At 46.9% G+C, this 17,295-nt stretch overlaps 1 protein-coding gene across 6 annotated transcripts in view; it reads right to left on the bottom strand.

The window, feature by feature from the left end:
- The window catches only part of LOC144113402 (uncharacterized), a 56,214-nt gene that overhangs the window by 21,813 nt on the left and 17,106 nt on the right, over positions 1 to 17,295 (bottom strand). For all 6 annotated transcript variants that reach the window (XM_077646454.1, XM_077646455.1, XM_077646456.1 and 3 more), the window contains exon 5: positions 7,105 to 7,201. In XM_077646454.1, the coding sequence (XP_077502580.1) occupies positions 7,105 to 7,201 (97 nt within the window). The remainder of the gene's footprint in view (positions 1 to 7,104; positions 7,202 to 17,295) is intronic.

Raw genomic sequence — 17,295 nt, forward strand, 5'->3', positions numbered from 1 at the left:
GCAGGTGATGGCAATTGCAATGGCGGCTTCCTCTGCAGCCTCTGGGGTGGTGTCAGGGAAGAGAGGTAGTGTGAGGAGGGTGGATGAAGAGCAGTCCACCACGGCTACGATTGCTTCGTCACCCGTGCAGGCGGCGTCCACCCATACGGCGTCCGGCTCGGAGCCGTACACTCGGTGGAGTGCCTTCGCATGGGCTCTGCGGCGCTGCTCATGGTGGGAGGGGTGCATATTTTTTGGCAGTGGCTTGATGACCAGCTCTCGGTGAAGGGATCGAGGAATGGGGAGGAGGGTTGGGTCGTTGGCCGGTATTCTGACTCCGAGGGAGTCCAGGATATACCAGCCTGTGGAGGTTTGTGTAAGCCTTATGTATTGGGCCTGTCGATGGATCTCCACGAGTTCCCCGATCGTGTTGCGGAAGCCCAGGCCTAGTAATCTGTCTGTGGGGGTGTTGAGGGGAAGATGAAGTGCGACTTTGAATGCCTTGCGGATCAAGGCATCCAAAGTATTTATGTCGTGTTTGGATAGTTCTAGGTATGGGGTAGTGTAGAGCACACGGCTGAGGACAAAGGCATGAATGAGGCGACAGAGGTCGCGCTCCTTCATGCCTCTATGATGGCCCGAAACTCTGCGGATGAGATGCGATATCGCGCCTGCAACCTGCTTGAGTTTCTTGAGGGTGGTGGTGTTTTTGCCATCGTTCTGGATATACAGGCCCAATACGCGGAGGGTGTCAACCTCCGATACCATGTCCCCATTCAGTTCGATGGCAATGGGAGAGCGGGGTTCTTTGGCCGGATGAAGAGCAGTTCGGACTTCTCTGGGGAACAAGACAGTCCAATGTTCTGTGCATAAGTTTGGGTGAGGGTGGCTGCTTCCTGTAAGGTGTTCTCTATGTCGCCGTCACTGCCGTGGGTGGTCCACAGTGTGATGTCGTCGCCATAAAGAGTGTGCTTAAGGTGGGGGATAGTTGCCAATTTTCGGGTGAGGGGGATGAGGGTGAGGTTAAAGAGGAAGGGGGAGAGGATGGACCCTTGAGGGGTTCCGATACTCTGAAGTGTGTAGGAGGGGGAAGAGAGAGGTCCAAAATGTATCTCAGCCGTGCGCTCACTGAGGAATGCTTGAATGTAGGCGTACGTGCGCGCACCCACATTCAATGGAGATAGGGCAGTCATGATCGCCTGATGTTCGATGCGATCAAAAGCTTTGGAGAGATCCAAATATAAGACTGCCTTTGTGTGACCAGGCACAAGCGGGTCGAAAATGTCATGTGTGAGTTGCAGCATGGCGTCCTGTGCGGATAGATGGGGGCAGAATCCCACCATGCTATTTATTTATTTATTTACAGATACTGCAGGCCCTTCTCGGGCCCATGCAGGAGTGGTTACAAGGAGGGAATATAAAACAAAGGGAATACGTAAAGTACAAGGGTACAAAAATAACATTTCATCGCTATAGTGGCACAGGGTACTAATGACGTCAAAGCCAGGAGAAGAAACTAGCGGGTTGAAAAGGAAACACATGTAATTGCAAAGAAAATACAAATGGAAATTGGGCGACATAGGTTCATCACGGTGGTACTGACAGTGATTCAACTCTGTTAACATGCTCTATGAATGATTCGATTGAGTTGCAGTTTACAGCAGCCGGTGGTAGTTTATTCCAGCAAAAAATAGCCGATGGGAATAAAGAATATTTATGAGCATTAATGTGGCTTATGGGGTATAGATTGCGGGTATAGATTGTTGTCCGCCATGTGCGTTGTGAGTCTTGCTAACACAACATGCTCGAAGAGCTTTCCGAGGCATGAGGTTAGCGAAATCGGGCGAAGGTTTTGAAGTGTAAGTGTTTTGTTGGGTTTGGGTATGAATATTACCTTCGCGTGGCGCCAGGACTGCGGGAGGATACCCTCCCTCCAGCACAAGTGCGAACCTCTACTGGATAGAACGACGGTTCTTCTTAAATCAAAGGACAAGACCACAAGGGAATTGTGGGAAGCATTTTGCATGTCTTCAGAAAAGGACTGTGCCGGGTTCGTTAGCGACCCATCTGTGGTTTTAACAAAAAAAAGAGAAAAATTGTTTTTAGCTGGTCATTTGTGAAATTCATGAGTTGCGAGGATAGTTTATATCTCGCATGGTTTAGGTGATTGCTTGGCTATCTTGGCTCGCTCTAAAGCTTTTGTTTGTGTTGTGGGGTTGAATGGGGGAGATAAGTTCGTTCTCCCCACTCAATCGCGGCTGACACGGTTCAAAGCCGCCCGGGCCCCACCCCGTTGTCGCGTACGCTACCGAGCGCTCGCCGACCACAGCGGGCCTTGCTCTGGGGGAACAAAGGAACGACGCATTGGCTGACACAAACAGGCATTTATTGCTACAGAAACAATAACGCCAGCTAGCAACAAGGTACGCTAATGAATCGAGGTCGTCCGACTCACCAACAAGGCTCCGAGCGAATGTTCGCCCGCGCTAGGGCAAGGGATATATACTCCGAAGGCCGGACGGGACGAGTACGGGAGCCTGTCTCCCCGTCGCTTCCTCGCCCCGCCGGCGAAGAGCGGAGACGCAAGCGACACGTCCGCTCAGGCCGACGATCCCAGCCGAAGCCCCCTTCTCCCGTGCGCGGGCTTTGGCAGTCTCCGCGCAGCGATGCTGGCGCCCTCTCTTGCCAGTTAATGTAATTCACAAGAGAATGCGCTCAGCCTCGAGGTGAGACCGCCGCAGCATGGTGCCTCGCGGGAAAGCAAACTCAGGGGGCTGCAGGGCAGGTCCCCACAGTGTGTACCATGATTAGATGCGTATAAATATGCGCCATGTCGAAAATAAACTCAGTTAAAAGTTTGGGCTCGTGTCTCGTGGTGTTCTAATGTGGTGTTGTCCCCTTGTCTTGATTGTTGCACTCCCCAGTCTCAGTTAGCAGACAGATTTTTGCGCACTCCCCTGAGGGCTTTTACTGGTTTTAGTGCCAATTTAACAGCCAATTCCCTTCCCATTACTAAACTCCTCTCTTGACCTTGCATGTACTTTTTAAAAATTCAGCATGTCCTGCATGGCTATTCCGAAACTCTAGTGCTTCAAAGATTCCTGCGGCGCCATCGTGCACCGAGGTATCAAATTTTTGCCAGTAACACTTCGTCCTCAAGCACCTGCAGCCCTATAGCCGCGAAAAGTAAACACAGCATTTGGAATTGTCAAAAAGGTTATCCCTTTTAATCTTAGATTTATCTCCAACGTCGGCTTATCCAACATTTTCTTTTCCCTGAGAGTACTTCCTGAGGATCGTAATTTATGTTTCAAGGTTGTCTTGCTATCGGTTTCTTCATTTTTACATTTGTATTTATTAGCAAGCCATCTATAGTTATTCGCCTCCATGTAGTATCGATACTGCATCGTATAAGTACTTGGAAGATTTTTGCCACCCATCGTTTCTCATTCATATGCTTCAACCTTTCTTCACACTGCACCATACTTTTTGTCTCACGCACTTCGAATGTTGACCACCCTATACCACCTTTAACTGCTTCATTAGTAGTGTTTCCATGTGCCCCCATAGCACAGCTACCGAATGTCCTATGTTTTATTTCATGTGTCGAATTTGCAGACCCCAAGCAAACCATAGCGTTTGCAAACGTCAAGCCCGGTGACATTGCACCTTTCTATATTTCCCGAATAATTTCATATTTTTTATATCTCCAGAGCATGCGATTCATGACAGTTGCATTTCTTTTTGCTTTCTTTAAAATTTCCCCCCTTTGGTCTCACATGCGGTCTGTACTGCCATAATTTATTCAGATACCAAGATACTTGTATGCCTTGACTATAAGTAACTCTAAGTTACGTAGCTTGACCGTACCGGGCTCATCATTATAAACCATTATAAACCAGCGACCCCAAAAAAACAATGAAAATCAGCATTGAAACCACCAGCCGGGTGCACATCGACTGGCTGCAGTGTCAATCCATGCTTGCACATGTGCCGGGTGCTCTAAAGTAGAAGCAGAAGCATGGTGCACGCAAAAGAGGGACAGCGTTGAAAGCAAAACAACTGCATGAGGTCCGTAATCAACCAATAGCAGCTATCTGAAAACTTTGACTGCCAGTCATATGGCAAGCCTCGTTGATCCAGCCAATCACGTCGCATGCTTTCTCCAATTGGTTCACCAACTTCTGCGCTGCTGCCGGGCGGAATCATCATGCATACAACAGGTAGTTCAAATTACAGTAGAACCTCGTTGATACGTTCCCGGTTCGTACGATTTCCCGGTTCATACGATCAAAATCGAGGGCAAGAAAAAATGCCCCATAGAGTTACGTGTATTTGTTTCCCGGTTTATACGTTCCCGGATCACACGATTTCCCGGTAAATACGTTCAGACCTTAGTGAAACAATACGTTTTGCGACGAAAAGAAGAGTTGGCTGAGAGCAGGCACACGCGACTTCTTCCTCCATGCTTGCGTGAGCATGGCGTAAATCGCCGCCGCGGCGGTTTCTCCGCTCGGCGCGGTGGCATGTCAACGGCGCTGCCCCACCTACTCCTCCAGTCTCTCCGATTCCTAGCAGGGTTAGTACGTTCACTATATGCAGCAAACAGGAAGCGCTCGCGATATCGCTTGGTTTCCGCCAGTCAAGCGAGCGCCACTCTGGTTGCTTTATAGCCGGTAAACAGGGTGGTTCTGCTCTCTGGTTGCGTAATCGGGACGCACAAGCCCGTCAAAATTTTTATCTCCTAATCTACTGCAGATTTGACTATGCAACTTTGTTTTGGTCGACGCGGGTTTATTTTGATGATTGCCTACTTTTAAAGCTCCCAGACACCATCATCATCAGTTCCCACCACCCTGCGGTCGGACGAATAGCTACCGATTCTCATTTCCACCTTCTTCCTGCGTCGTTTGCTGGCTGCCATGGCGTCTCGTAAGCGTAAGCCGTTGTCCTTGAAGGAGAAGTTGAACATCTTGGCAGTCGTCGACGCAAATCTCAAAAAGAAGCGAATCGACATTGCAAATGACCTCGGACTGCCAGCATCAACTGTCAACACGATCGTGTCGAAGCGGAAGGAGATCGAAGGCAACGCGTTGGTGTTCGGCGCAGGGACAAAGCAGGCCCGTGGAGCCAGGCATGGGGAGCTGGAAGAAGCACTTCTGAAGTGGTTCAAACAAGCGAGAGCGTCCGGTGTCAACTTTGACGGAAGTATTCTTCGCGAGAAAGCAATGGAAATTGCAGATGTGCTTAGAATTGATGACTTCACCGCCTCGAATGGCTGGATTAGCCGATTTCGAGCTCGGCATGCCATCGCGTATCGGCAAGTGAAAGCGTCAATCCAGCTGACATCGAAAACTGGATTTCGTTGCTGCCCGGAATTTTGAATGCACACGATCCACGAGACGTGTTCAACGCCGATGAACTGGGACTGTTCTTCAAGGTACAACCGAACAAAACGCTGTGCCTGAAAGGCGACGATTGTCACGGCGGCAAAGTAAGCAAAGACCGCGTGACGGTCCTTTTATGCTGCAATGAAGATGGGAGGGATATGCTCAAGCCTTGGGTAATTGGGAAAGCAAAGAACCCGCGCTGCTTGCGCAATATTGCACACTTGCCTTGTGTTTATAAAAATAACACAAAGGCGTGGATGACCTGCAGCATTTTTGAAATGTTCCTTCGGTACCTCGACAGACGACTCGGATCGAGAGGACGGAACGGGCTGCTGTTTCTAGACAATTGCGCGGCCCACCCGAAGGACACTTCTTTTCTTCGAAACGCCCGCGTCATTTTTCTTCCGAGCAACACAACGAGTCATCTACAGCCCTTAGATGCTGGGATTATAAAAAACGTGAAGCACTTGTACAGAAAGTGCATTGTGCGACGATTCCTGGCTCGTGTCTCACGACAGCAGGACCCGGGGAAGTTGTCGTTGCTAGACGCAATGCACTACTTGGTCAGTTCGTGGGAAAGCGTTACGAGCGATACTGTGCATAACTGTTTTCACAAGTGCGGTTTTCGGCGCGTGCCAGGGGCCGAGGAGACCCAGGAGCCCAGCGATGACTATGCAGAGATTGACGAAGAGTTTCGGTCAACCGGTGCCGATGGCTTGTTTTCAGAGTTTGTTGCCGTCGACGACAACGTGCTGACCTGTGAGCCGCAAAGCGTAGCCGAAATAGTGGCCGAGGTACGAGGCGGCGAAGCGTCTGATAGCGACGAAGACGACGAAGAGGACATCCCGACTACTTTCGCCCAGGCCGCTGCCGGACTAGATGCGCTGCGGAGTTTTTTCCGCGACAAAGAGAACAGCGCTGCAGATAAGAACATTCGTGAGCTAGAAAAGCAGCTCTACCTTTCTAATGGTCGCACCCTTCATCAGCGAACGCTGGTCGACTACTTTAAGCAGTGAAAATGGAAATAAATGCCCTTGCACATCGTTCTCGAGTCTTGATTTTCGGAAATCAAGGTGAGTTTGGACCATACGTTTTCCCGGATAATACGTTTTTTTCTCGCATTTAAAAAAAAACGTATCAACGAGGTTTTACTGTATACGTTTGCACATATGTGCGTTGCATTAGCTTTATCACTGCATTCGAACAACTTTGTGGAGCATTGGAGACGCGGAGGCAGACCTGCCACCAGTTTCCACGAATGCTCATAACGTAATTAGTAATCATGTCCCTAAAGAAGCTCCTCGGCAGGAATTATTTTGGTGAGAAGGACATGACCACTCTGGAGAGCTTGGGAAGTGCTGTTGAAGAAGCAGATGTGCATAATGGTCCTTTTCAAGAAATAAATGCCACTTTTGCCTGACTTTGCATTTTTCGCAGTAGTAAGGGAAGTCCACTTAATAAGAACCTTGGATATAACGAACACTATCCTCGTGACCGTCAGTTTCGTTATAAGAGGGCTCGACTGCATACAGATCAGTGAACGTTAAGGACCACACTCATGAAGTACATGCTAATCTCTGCTGTAGTAACATGGGCACATTCTGCCAGTGGTAAAACACTAGATCATGATGTGTCATAAGCCTATGTACAAGAATGCCACATGAACCTTAAGAGCAACCTTTCACACACAACCATGTGTCTACCCAACAAAGAAGTTTCTGGCATAGTGACTTACCATTTCAACGGTCCTCCTCCCTTGCCTCCTCACCAGCATCAGCAGGGTGTCTACCAAGTTGACGTTTCCAAATTCCCCCAAGTTTCCCAGGTTTTCCCTGAGTGCAATTGTGAAATCCCCTGAGTGACACAGTACTTTTTTTTATGCAAGAACAAGCTGACACAAAGCCGCCTGATGGTATCACTCTCCAGTAAGCATGTTAAAAAATAAAAACAACGATTTAATCCTATTTGAATAGTAAGGAGTAGTGTTTATTTCATTTAAAAAAACGGAGAAATTAGCAAAATGTATAACAAATCGAATGTCTTCGAAAAAATGCTAAAACAAACTGCGAATCGAATTGAACATTTTCAAATACGAACTAAAAGGAAGATGCATGCGGAAACAAATATTTTCAAATGTGAGATAATTCTATCCACTGATAGTAACCGCAATGGTGTGGGACCTTAAATTTAGAGTCCCAAGTGTGATTCTCTCTCAGCAAGTCTATTCAGATGAACTGCAAATTATAGAAACGTAACCTTAGTTTGTAGAAGTGAAAGAGCGACAAACCTCAAAGTAACAGTGGAAAGTCAACCTCAAGTTCATGCACAATGCTTCAGTGTTGTTTCACTGCTTTAAAGAGTTAATTTTCGTTTGGATGAGGGTCACTTGCATCTCGGCGTCAGCCAACACTTCGTTTTTTCAGCTCAAGCTCTTTCACAGAAGCGGCGGCACGCTTCCTTTCCCGTTCCTTTCTCAGCGCATCTGCCCTTTCTGCTCATCCTCTCCAACTCCTCTTTCCACCGTGAGTTCGACCCACGGACCATTTGGAGCATCTTCTTAGTAAGCTGAACATTGGCAACTCCTCCTGCCAACATTACGGCGTCATACACGATTCGCTGGGCGACCAAAGATTGCTCCTTCTGATTTTCAACAAGGCGTTCCTTGTTAATAGAAAATCCCCGCTCAACAGATGCATTTCCATGCGAAAGAGACAGGATCACATTCACAAATGTGAGAAGTTCTTTGTTCGAACCACAGATGCCTGCCCAAAGGGCATCCAGCCGATGAGTGCTCCTAATGAAATTTTTCAATGCCGCTTGCGTCGAGGCTAGGGAGCATACATGCTTGTAGGACCACATCGCCCGGTCAGCTTCTGTTTCTATCATCCATTGGTGCTCCGTTAGAACTTCAAGTGCATCATTTAGACGCCATTCCCCGAGATCGGAAATCAGCGCGCACGCGGGATCCAGAGATGACGATTCCCTCGCCAGCTCAACGGCAACCTCTCGGCGATCTTTTCGGCGCAGTTCTTCACGAAAGTGGCACAGTCCCTTCTGAACCATAGGATACCCGAATCTGAAAGTTTCGGGGCCTTTCGGAGCGCATTCTTCGTAGCAAACCCAAGGTCAACCTTGGGCGTCGCAAATACGTTCGCAGCAAGGTCCTTGTCCAACTTGATCAACTTCCACTGACTCTCCGCCACCATTATTACTTCTTTCTTTACTATTCTACTCATTAGTGATTGTAGAAGGTTCTCCAATGCTGCGCCAAGAAATGAAAGCATAGGCAAATCGGTCTGGAACTGAGCCAGGAGTGGCTGCAGTTCCTCCGCGATGCCAAGCATAAAGGTTAGCTTTGCAGACAGCAGAGGATCGCGAATGGCTGTTTCGACCACGCAGTAAGTGGAGCTGGTCGGTCGGTTGTTCTCATTTCGAAACGACTCCACGTACACTTTTAGGTACGGCAGAATTTCAATAGCTCTTGAAATTGCACAAACATTTTCAAGCCACCGCATAGCGCAAAATTTCATAGGGTAAATGCAGCTCCCGGTTATGCGTGCGTATTCAATGCGTCAGGCAGGTACACATTTGAATAAGTTGTACAAAGCACGAAGAAATTCCACGAGTTGCCAACCTGTTGCCGCATGTCCGGTTTTGAAAGCACCGTTCACAGCATGAAGGCCACAGCTACCAACTTCGAGAATACAACAGCCATCGCTGGATTCACAAAGTTCTTGTTTGATCTCACGGAGAAATTTTATATTTACATTTGGCTCATCCATTGAGATCTGAAGAATTTTGATCGGGAGAGTCCAAATGTGGAAGTTTTAAAATCGGACACCAAATCTTCCGCCTGCGCGCGCCTCAGAAAGCATGATGTCAAGTAGCGTGTTTCATGCTCTGCTCTTCATCCAACTAAAAGCAAACCAACACATCTAATTGCTCTTTTTGTGCAACTTTGTTTAATGATTCGTCAAACGCCAGGACGAGGTGGGAGGCTTGGCTTTCTTCCGACAAGAGGTTCTCCTTGAAGAAAGGTGCGAGGCCATACACAATAGTATATCCTACTTTGTTTTTGCCAAGCTGCATTTTCTTGGCTGTAGCTGATGATGGGAACATCAAAGGGAACAGAGAAGCCGATGCCGCGGCAGCACGGAGTGATGTGTGCATCATAACAGCGGTGAGGCACCACATCACTTCAGCATTTATGACCTCTAAGTCACGCTGAGAGATATCCTTTGCTGTACGATCGGGTTGGACGTCCGTCGCAGTAGTTGAAGAACTTGAAGGATGCACAGAAACTGACAGCACTGGCCAGGCATTGGTCACAACGGTGGCCAACAGTGTCAGAAATGAGGCTACAGAGGGTGCCCCGGCTCCAGTAATGGCCAGTTGGTGCTTCTTACTTTCAGCGTGACTTGTCACCACTCTTCTTTCCATGTTGCTGAGCGAAAACTGCTTTCTGCATAGCACACAGTACGCTCCGTTCGTGTTACTTTCGACGGGCCTAATCCAGGCTGCAAACTCACAATGTTTCCAGTCCTAGACGAAAGCACATTTGAAGGCCGTGATGCTTGATACGTAGCACACACCTTGCCTGCGGCACCCCAGCAGTCATTAAAGCTAAGTCGGTTCAAAACGGCGCAGCTAAGTACAAACAGAATTCGTTGTTTTGCTAGTGCCGGCAGATAGCGAAAAGGCGCGAAACCATTTCCCTTTCTCCCAAAGCTGCACCGCCTGCATCGCGTGCGTGCACCCCTTGCGGCAGAAATGGACGCTTCTATCAAGGAGATGCACAGGGAGGAACAGTTCTCACAACGTTTTCTGCCGCCTTGTTGGAGCTGTCCACTCGGAAACACGGGAAAACAAGGGGAGGCCGCTGGCCATCGAACAGCGCACGTGCGAACCGTAGGAAGCGCGCGCTCTGCCGTCGGCCATGGCGCCAGGGAAGTGCAGAAAAGTGTTCGCTTTCGACGTAGTACGCTTCAAAATTGGAAGCGCCGCTGGTGCCGCAAAGCTTTTTGCTGCCTTGCTGGGATGCTCCACTCGACAGCACAACGTTGGAGGCCAACGGTCGCTGAGGAAAGGACGCGTAACACCACACTGGACAATCCGTGCAATGCCAGTCCGCACTGTTTACACGAGGCAGCATTATCGCGACTTTAGTTCCTTTTATGTAAAACTACAGCTAATTTTCCCTAATATAAGCGCTAATCTCCTGAGTTGTCCCTGAGTTTTTCCAGATTATCCAAATTCCCTGAGAATTCCTGTTTTCACGGTTTTCCCGGTTGGTACACCCTGATCAGCAACAGATGGACGCCTCTATGGATTTTACTGTGCAGCCTTGGCTAGACCAATTTTCCCGCACTGCATGAACTGTCCGCAAACCAGGTAGTGACTCCTGTTTGAGAAGAAAGTTAGCAAGACAACTGTTCTTAGCATTTTGTCTGGCTTACTCTTCCTTGACTTCACCACCACAAAAATGCAGTAAAACCTCAATAATTTGATTTCAGTCAATTAGAAATCCCAGATAATAAAATTTCTGAGGACGCATAATAGGTAATGTAAATTTTACCCGATAATTCAAGAGGTCAGCTTACAATGCCTCATTTTTTTCGGGGACCTGGGATGCAATGTGAGAATGGCCGAGTTCACTGAAAAATCAGGAGCACGGTACAGTAGCATCGTACTGTTTATAATAAGCACATGAGCCTGCTCAGTACAAGGATTAACTGGATTCCTCAATACTTCATGTAGAAAGTGGCGGCACTCGGATTTAGTGCATGGCACGGTGACATTACGCCACCAAAAGCGACCTTCTGCAGCTCACCAGCACCTGACCTCCATTCGGCAGAGTTAGATGGCATCAAATCACGCCCACGCCAACACAAAGCGTAGTTTTTATTTCACGCAGGTCACGCACACCGTGCCAAGCTCATCTATAGAAAATACATCGTGCCAAGCCTGGTTTGGCCAGATAGACTGCAGGTGCACTCGTTTCTCAAGCGTCTAAAGCAAATTTGATGCATTTTTGAACCCAAACGTTCTTAAAATGAAACTGGCCCCTCTTGAGACATCATGTTTTTCTCATTTTCTGAGTTCATGTTTTTCATTAAACTGCCCATCTGGAATGACTATCGTTCTGAGACAGGTCACCGAACGTACCATTTGAGTGTGCTTCCTGGGCCAAAACTACATGAGAAGTCAACTCTAGGATTGAAATTTTGGCCATTTTCCTGCTTAAAAAATACCATTTTCAAAGTGTGGTTATGCCGCAAAAATAAAACAGGAACTCCAAGGAGACAATTTTTTGTCTAATTTCTATAAACTGGTTCTGTTTTCGGCTGATTGCAAGCAGCCCTTTTTGTACTCCCCTATTACGTTAAAACGAAATGTCTAGCGTATGCTCAAAATGATGCTTTTCACAGTTAGATGCACTCACTTTCCTTCTACAAGCATTTCTGATGATTATGATTATAGATTTTTATGGCCCAAGGTCATCTATGGGCAAAGAGCACCATGGCACAAGCACAAGGTAATTCCACTTCTCAAGGCGGGGTCAAAGACCCATTTCCCAAGCATTTCACCCTAAATAAGCCAAGCACCAGACCAGGGGAAAGCTTGTACCCATTGTATCACTGGTGGTTACCCGGCGGCACTAGGGATCGAACCCCATACCTCCAGCATGCGAGGCGGATGCTCGACCACTTGGGCACTGCTGCGGTTTTACAAGCATTTCTAACTTACTTTAAAATCATGCGAGACAAAACTTTGGATTAGTGCACACACCAGTAATATACATATAAGCGCCAGCGGCTGCTGATGGCGCACTGAAAAAGCATACTGCCAGCAACCGTTGGCACTCATCTTGAAACCAGCGGCAAAGCAAAGCTCTGTCATGAGCAGCACAAAAGGCACAAAGCTGGCACCGCTTTACCAAGTCGCAGATGTGAACGCTGTAATCGCGGTGCATTTGGGCACACAGAGCACACTGTCATGTGGTATTTTAAAAATTTCACTGCCTTATATTTTTGCTGGATAAAAAGGGCTACGCTACGGCTACCTCGTCGGAAGCGCCTGGGTCAGCCCATCTTTATGGCACTTGATAACTTCCTTATTTACACTTATATGTTTAAAGGCATATTTAGAAAGTAAATTAATTAAACTAATTATTAAAGTAAGCAGAACGAAAAAAATACTAGCCGGTACTTTGCATAACTCCTAATACTCCTGTCACACGGGCAAATTTAGTGGCACTTTCACAAAGCGCATTTCCCCTGAACGAATGACAATTTCAGTGCGTGCTGTTACATGGAAAAAAAAAAGTGTCATTTGGAAATGATGGCAGTGGCAATGGATGTTGCAGCAGCTTGAGGAAATTCATTTGTTTTAGCGTAAATACTTCCAGAATACAATGTCATCACAAATCTAACTACTACAAGTTAATTTTGAGAATTTTATTTCCACATCTGAATACAGGTTAACTACAAAAAACATCACGATCCAAAAAAAAGTAATACCCCTGCTACACAGGCGTTTCGAATGCCATTCAACTCGACTGCCGCCTTGTGCCGCAGCACAAATTTTTGAACAGCATTCGGCTGAGATACATTCAAGTCAACGGAGCTCTGCGAAGACATTAGAGATTTTGGAAAGCCTTCGAAACGCGAACACAGCCAACACCGACAAACAGCCATCGTCACCGCTTTGCCCCGCCCGTAGCAACGTCGAGCGACTGCTTCATTTCGGTGGATGTTGATTTTCATACGTGTTGCTTGCTTTTTTTCTGCTGTTTCTTTTACAAATATTTCGTGTACTCGCTAAATGAGGGCTTGATGACGACAGTACACCACTGAGCATTTACTACACAAGTGCTACACTTGGCAGAGTGAGTGTGACCGTTCAAGTGTGCGCATTATTTTTTGTTGCTGACTTAAAACAAGTTCTCATTAAACAGCAGATTCAAAAAAATAAGGCGGAGGTTTTAACATCTTTTAATTCTCAAAATTTTTTTTACGTTGGAGCGCTACTGTTGAGACTACGCACTTGCCTTTCCGGATGAAGTGCAGCAATTTATGGTTTATGGTGTTTTTAACATCCCAAAGCAACTCTGGCTATGAGGGACGCCGTAGTGAAGTGCTCCAGAAATTTCAACCACCTGAGGTTCTTTAACATGCACTGACACTGCACAGTACATGGGCCTCTAGAGTTTCTCCTCCACCGAAATTCAAGCGCCACGGCCAGGATCGAACCCGCATCTTTTGGATCAGCAGCCACTGAGCCACTGTAGCGGCCATAAAGTGGAGCGAGTTCACCAAACTCACTACGGGGCAATTGTGTTCTACAGCTATTGACACTAAAGCCCATCGTTTGACACTGCACGAATGACACTTCAGGCGAATGTCACTCGTTGAAAGTGACACCAAGCGCGCCCGTGTGACAGGGATATAATATTCACTTGATTTCAGTTTGGAAGAACACTTTGGTTCCTTTTAAACCTTGATCCATTTTAGCTGGAACGACCTGAATACATCGGTCCTGAAAATTTTACTCAAACTGAACAAGTGGTTCAAATTTTCGCCTTTTAGCACTGCATCTCCCCCTTGAACCACCAGCATGCGTTATAGTATCATTAATTTTTCAAGCTTTTCCCTATACTTATCCCTGGGACAAATAGTGACAGACTTATAATCAAGTGCAATGAAAACTCGGAAAAGCTTTCCACATGGTCCCAACAAAATGCCATTAAGATAAATCCTAATAAGACAAAAGCCATTATATACCGTGCTCACAATAAACCTATTACAATAAGCAACCCTATTATTTTTGAATTCCACAATATAGACGTCATTAATGACCATAAAATAATTGGTGTATATTTTTCCTCAAACTTAAGTTGGGATGCACACACTAACTACATTCCCCTGGTCTAGCGCTCGGCTCTCCAGGGGTGCACCGTGTGGGAAGGGATAGCCTGTGCCTCAAAATTCTCGTCGAATGTGGGCAAAGAAAGCCGCAAGCCACAATATGGGCCACAAGCTGCTTATTTAGCTTTTAGCCCAAAAAGGCCGTCCAGTTTCGCTGGAAAATAAAGTATAAATGAATAAATTAATGAATCAATGAATGAATGAATGAACACTAACAGAACACGAAATGAACGGCGGAGCAAACAAGGACACTAACAAGAAAGAGACACCACATATGCACACTACAAACTGTTTATTGCGCGGAAAGCTGGCATATTTAAACATTCAGCTCAAGCATGTGACATCGCATTATCGCTCCGAACCCTCCTTCAAAAAATTAAAGGCAAGAAGAAAAAATCACATGCTAAGCCGTGACCGAGGCGACCACAAGTGGTCCCCTATATACACCGAGTGGCGCACAGCTTGAAGAAGGATGCTGGCTGGTTCGACGTACCTGTCGTTTCCTCCGCACCCAAAAAGCTGAGCGGGTTATGCTCGCGGATCAGCCAGAAGATGAAAGCCCTGTGCGAAAAGAGGCACGGCAAGAATTTCGTATCCTGTGCCGTCGGAGTGGTGTATGAAATTCCACTGACGTGTGGAAGGGTCTATATAGGCCAGACGGGTCGCTGCATTAACGACAGGGCACGGGAGCATGAGAAATCGCTAGAAAACAGAGGCGGGTCGAATCTGCCTCCTCATTGTACAGAATGCAAGTGTGAGCCAAGGCTTAATGGAATAAGGATTCTGGGCAGGAGTCGCGATCAGGTGGCACGTGAAATTCTTGAGGCTTTTATGATTAAAAAGAAGGGAAGCACTTGCGTTAGCGACTCTTTGATATCCCTCCGTAGAAATGAAGTTTCATGACTCTTCGCTATCCCTCCGTAGAAATGAAGTTTCATTTCTTGATAGTTTTTTGTGACATCCTGTTCAGTGCGACTTTTCAGCACTCCTTTTCTAGCGGCCGTCTGTGGTGTGTTTTTTTTTTCTTAGGGAGAATTTTTGTTATTGGGTTTATCTTTTTAGTGTTTGTTCTTTTTCGGTTTCCGACTGCTTGTGCTTCATTTGTTTGACTCTGCTTTTGCCAAGAATGTTATTTGTTATTGGTTTTTTACTGACTGACTGCTTTTGCTTCTCATGTATGACTCTGCTATTGCTACGATTGTGTGACACTGTTTTTGCTAAGAGATGGCCCCCTCCTTTTAGTTTTTTAGTTTCATTTCTTGATAGTTTTTTTTTTTTTGACATCATGTTCAGTGCAACTTTTCAGCCCTCCTTTTCTAGCGGCCGTTTGTGGTGTTTTTTTTTCTTAGAATTTTTGTTATTGGGTTTATCTTTTTAGTGTTTTTTGTTTTTCAGTTTCTGACTGCTTGTGCTTCATTTGTTTGACTCTGCATCTGTTACTTTTTTCTGTAGGGGATAAATTTTCTTGTTCGTTTTCCTGATGTTGATGCTTTTTTTCAACGTGCTAGGTTCGGAGCGATAATGCGATGCCACATGCTTCAGCTGAATGTTTAAATGTGCCACCTTTCCGCGCAATAAACAGTTGGTAGTGTGCGCATGTGGTGTCTCTTTCTTGTTAGTGTCCTTGTTTACGCCGCCGTTCATTTCATCATGCACCAACTCGCCCCTCAGGCCGTTATTCTAACAGAACACAATTTACAACAAACAATATAATTCTGCTTAATGCACACTCTAACTGAATCAAAATGAACAACTATTTTTCAGCCATTTCTACCAAAAACACATCAAAACACATGCAGATTTAGTACTGAACTAGAAAACTTTCTTTTGGCAGAATAAAATGCAAAGAAGCCTATTTATTGTTCAAATGCTACTGCTTTCCATGCATTGAATTCTGCAAATTTGTATGTACATAGTTTTCGTGGTGTTAGCCAGTAGCAACTTCAGCTGGAGCAGTAAAGTGAGCCATTGGGGTCTGAAGCCTGCACAGGCACAGAGCACAGGCTGAAACACTGAGGTAATAATTCAAAACAGCACAAGAGCTTAACCAAACAAAACAAAATCTGCTAATCGAAGCATAGAAGGACCGCTCTCGCCATACTCTCCCTTCATGGTAACCCTCCTCCTTCCACAGTAGCCACCCTCTGGCTTGTGTTCCTGTAGTAACCACCTTCCGGTTACGCACTCTGTTGTCGCCAAACTCTCCTTCCACAGTAACCCACTTCCTCCAGCAACCCCTCTCCAGCTGCGCATTCCTAACTAGTCATGCCCTCCTCCTTACATGATAACCACCCTCCAGATGGTTCCAGTGGTAACCACCCTCCAGTTGCACACTCCTCCCCTCTCAAGCCAACATGCTGGCTCAGTGGTTAAGGTGCTCGGCTGCCGACCCGAAAGACACCGGTTCGATCCCAGCTGCGGCAGTCACATTTTGATGCAGACAAAATGCTAAAGGCCCACATACTGTGCAATGTCACTGCATGTTAAAGAACACCAGGTGGTCAAAATTATTCTGATCCTTTCACTATGGCCTCTCTCATTGCGTAAGTTAAACCCCATAACCCAAACCAAGCCATTCCGCCCCTCTCGCCATACCCTTCTCCTTCCTTCCACAGTAACCAACCTCCGGAAGGTTCCGGTGGCAACCATCCTCCGGTTACACATTCCTCCACTCTCGTCATGCCCTCCTCCTTCCATGGTAACCACCCACCGGTTGCACCAACTACTACTACTACTACTACTACTACTACTACTACTACTACTACCACCACACCACCGACGCAAAACTCAGGAACGGGTGCTTAACAGCTGTCGCTGTAAAATGTGTCATATCAGCATGGGGTGAAGGTTGTGGGTTTCTCAGTAGGCACAGGCCACTACCCACCGCGGGTTCGAGCTTCGCGCGAGCCAAGGGCCCCGATCAGCCGTCACCACACGCACCCTGGGGCACCGCTGCGGCGGCGTTCAACCTCTGCAGAGAGGAGAGCGGCTCGCCGCAA

Source organism: Amblyomma americanum, chromosome 1, assembly GCF_052857255.1.
Source record: "Amblyomma americanum isolate KBUSLIRL-KWMA chromosome 1, ASM5285725v1, whole genome shotgun sequence".
Lineage (NCBI taxonomy): Eukaryota > Metazoa > Arthropoda > Arachnida > Ixodida > Ixodidae > Amblyomma > Amblyomma americanum.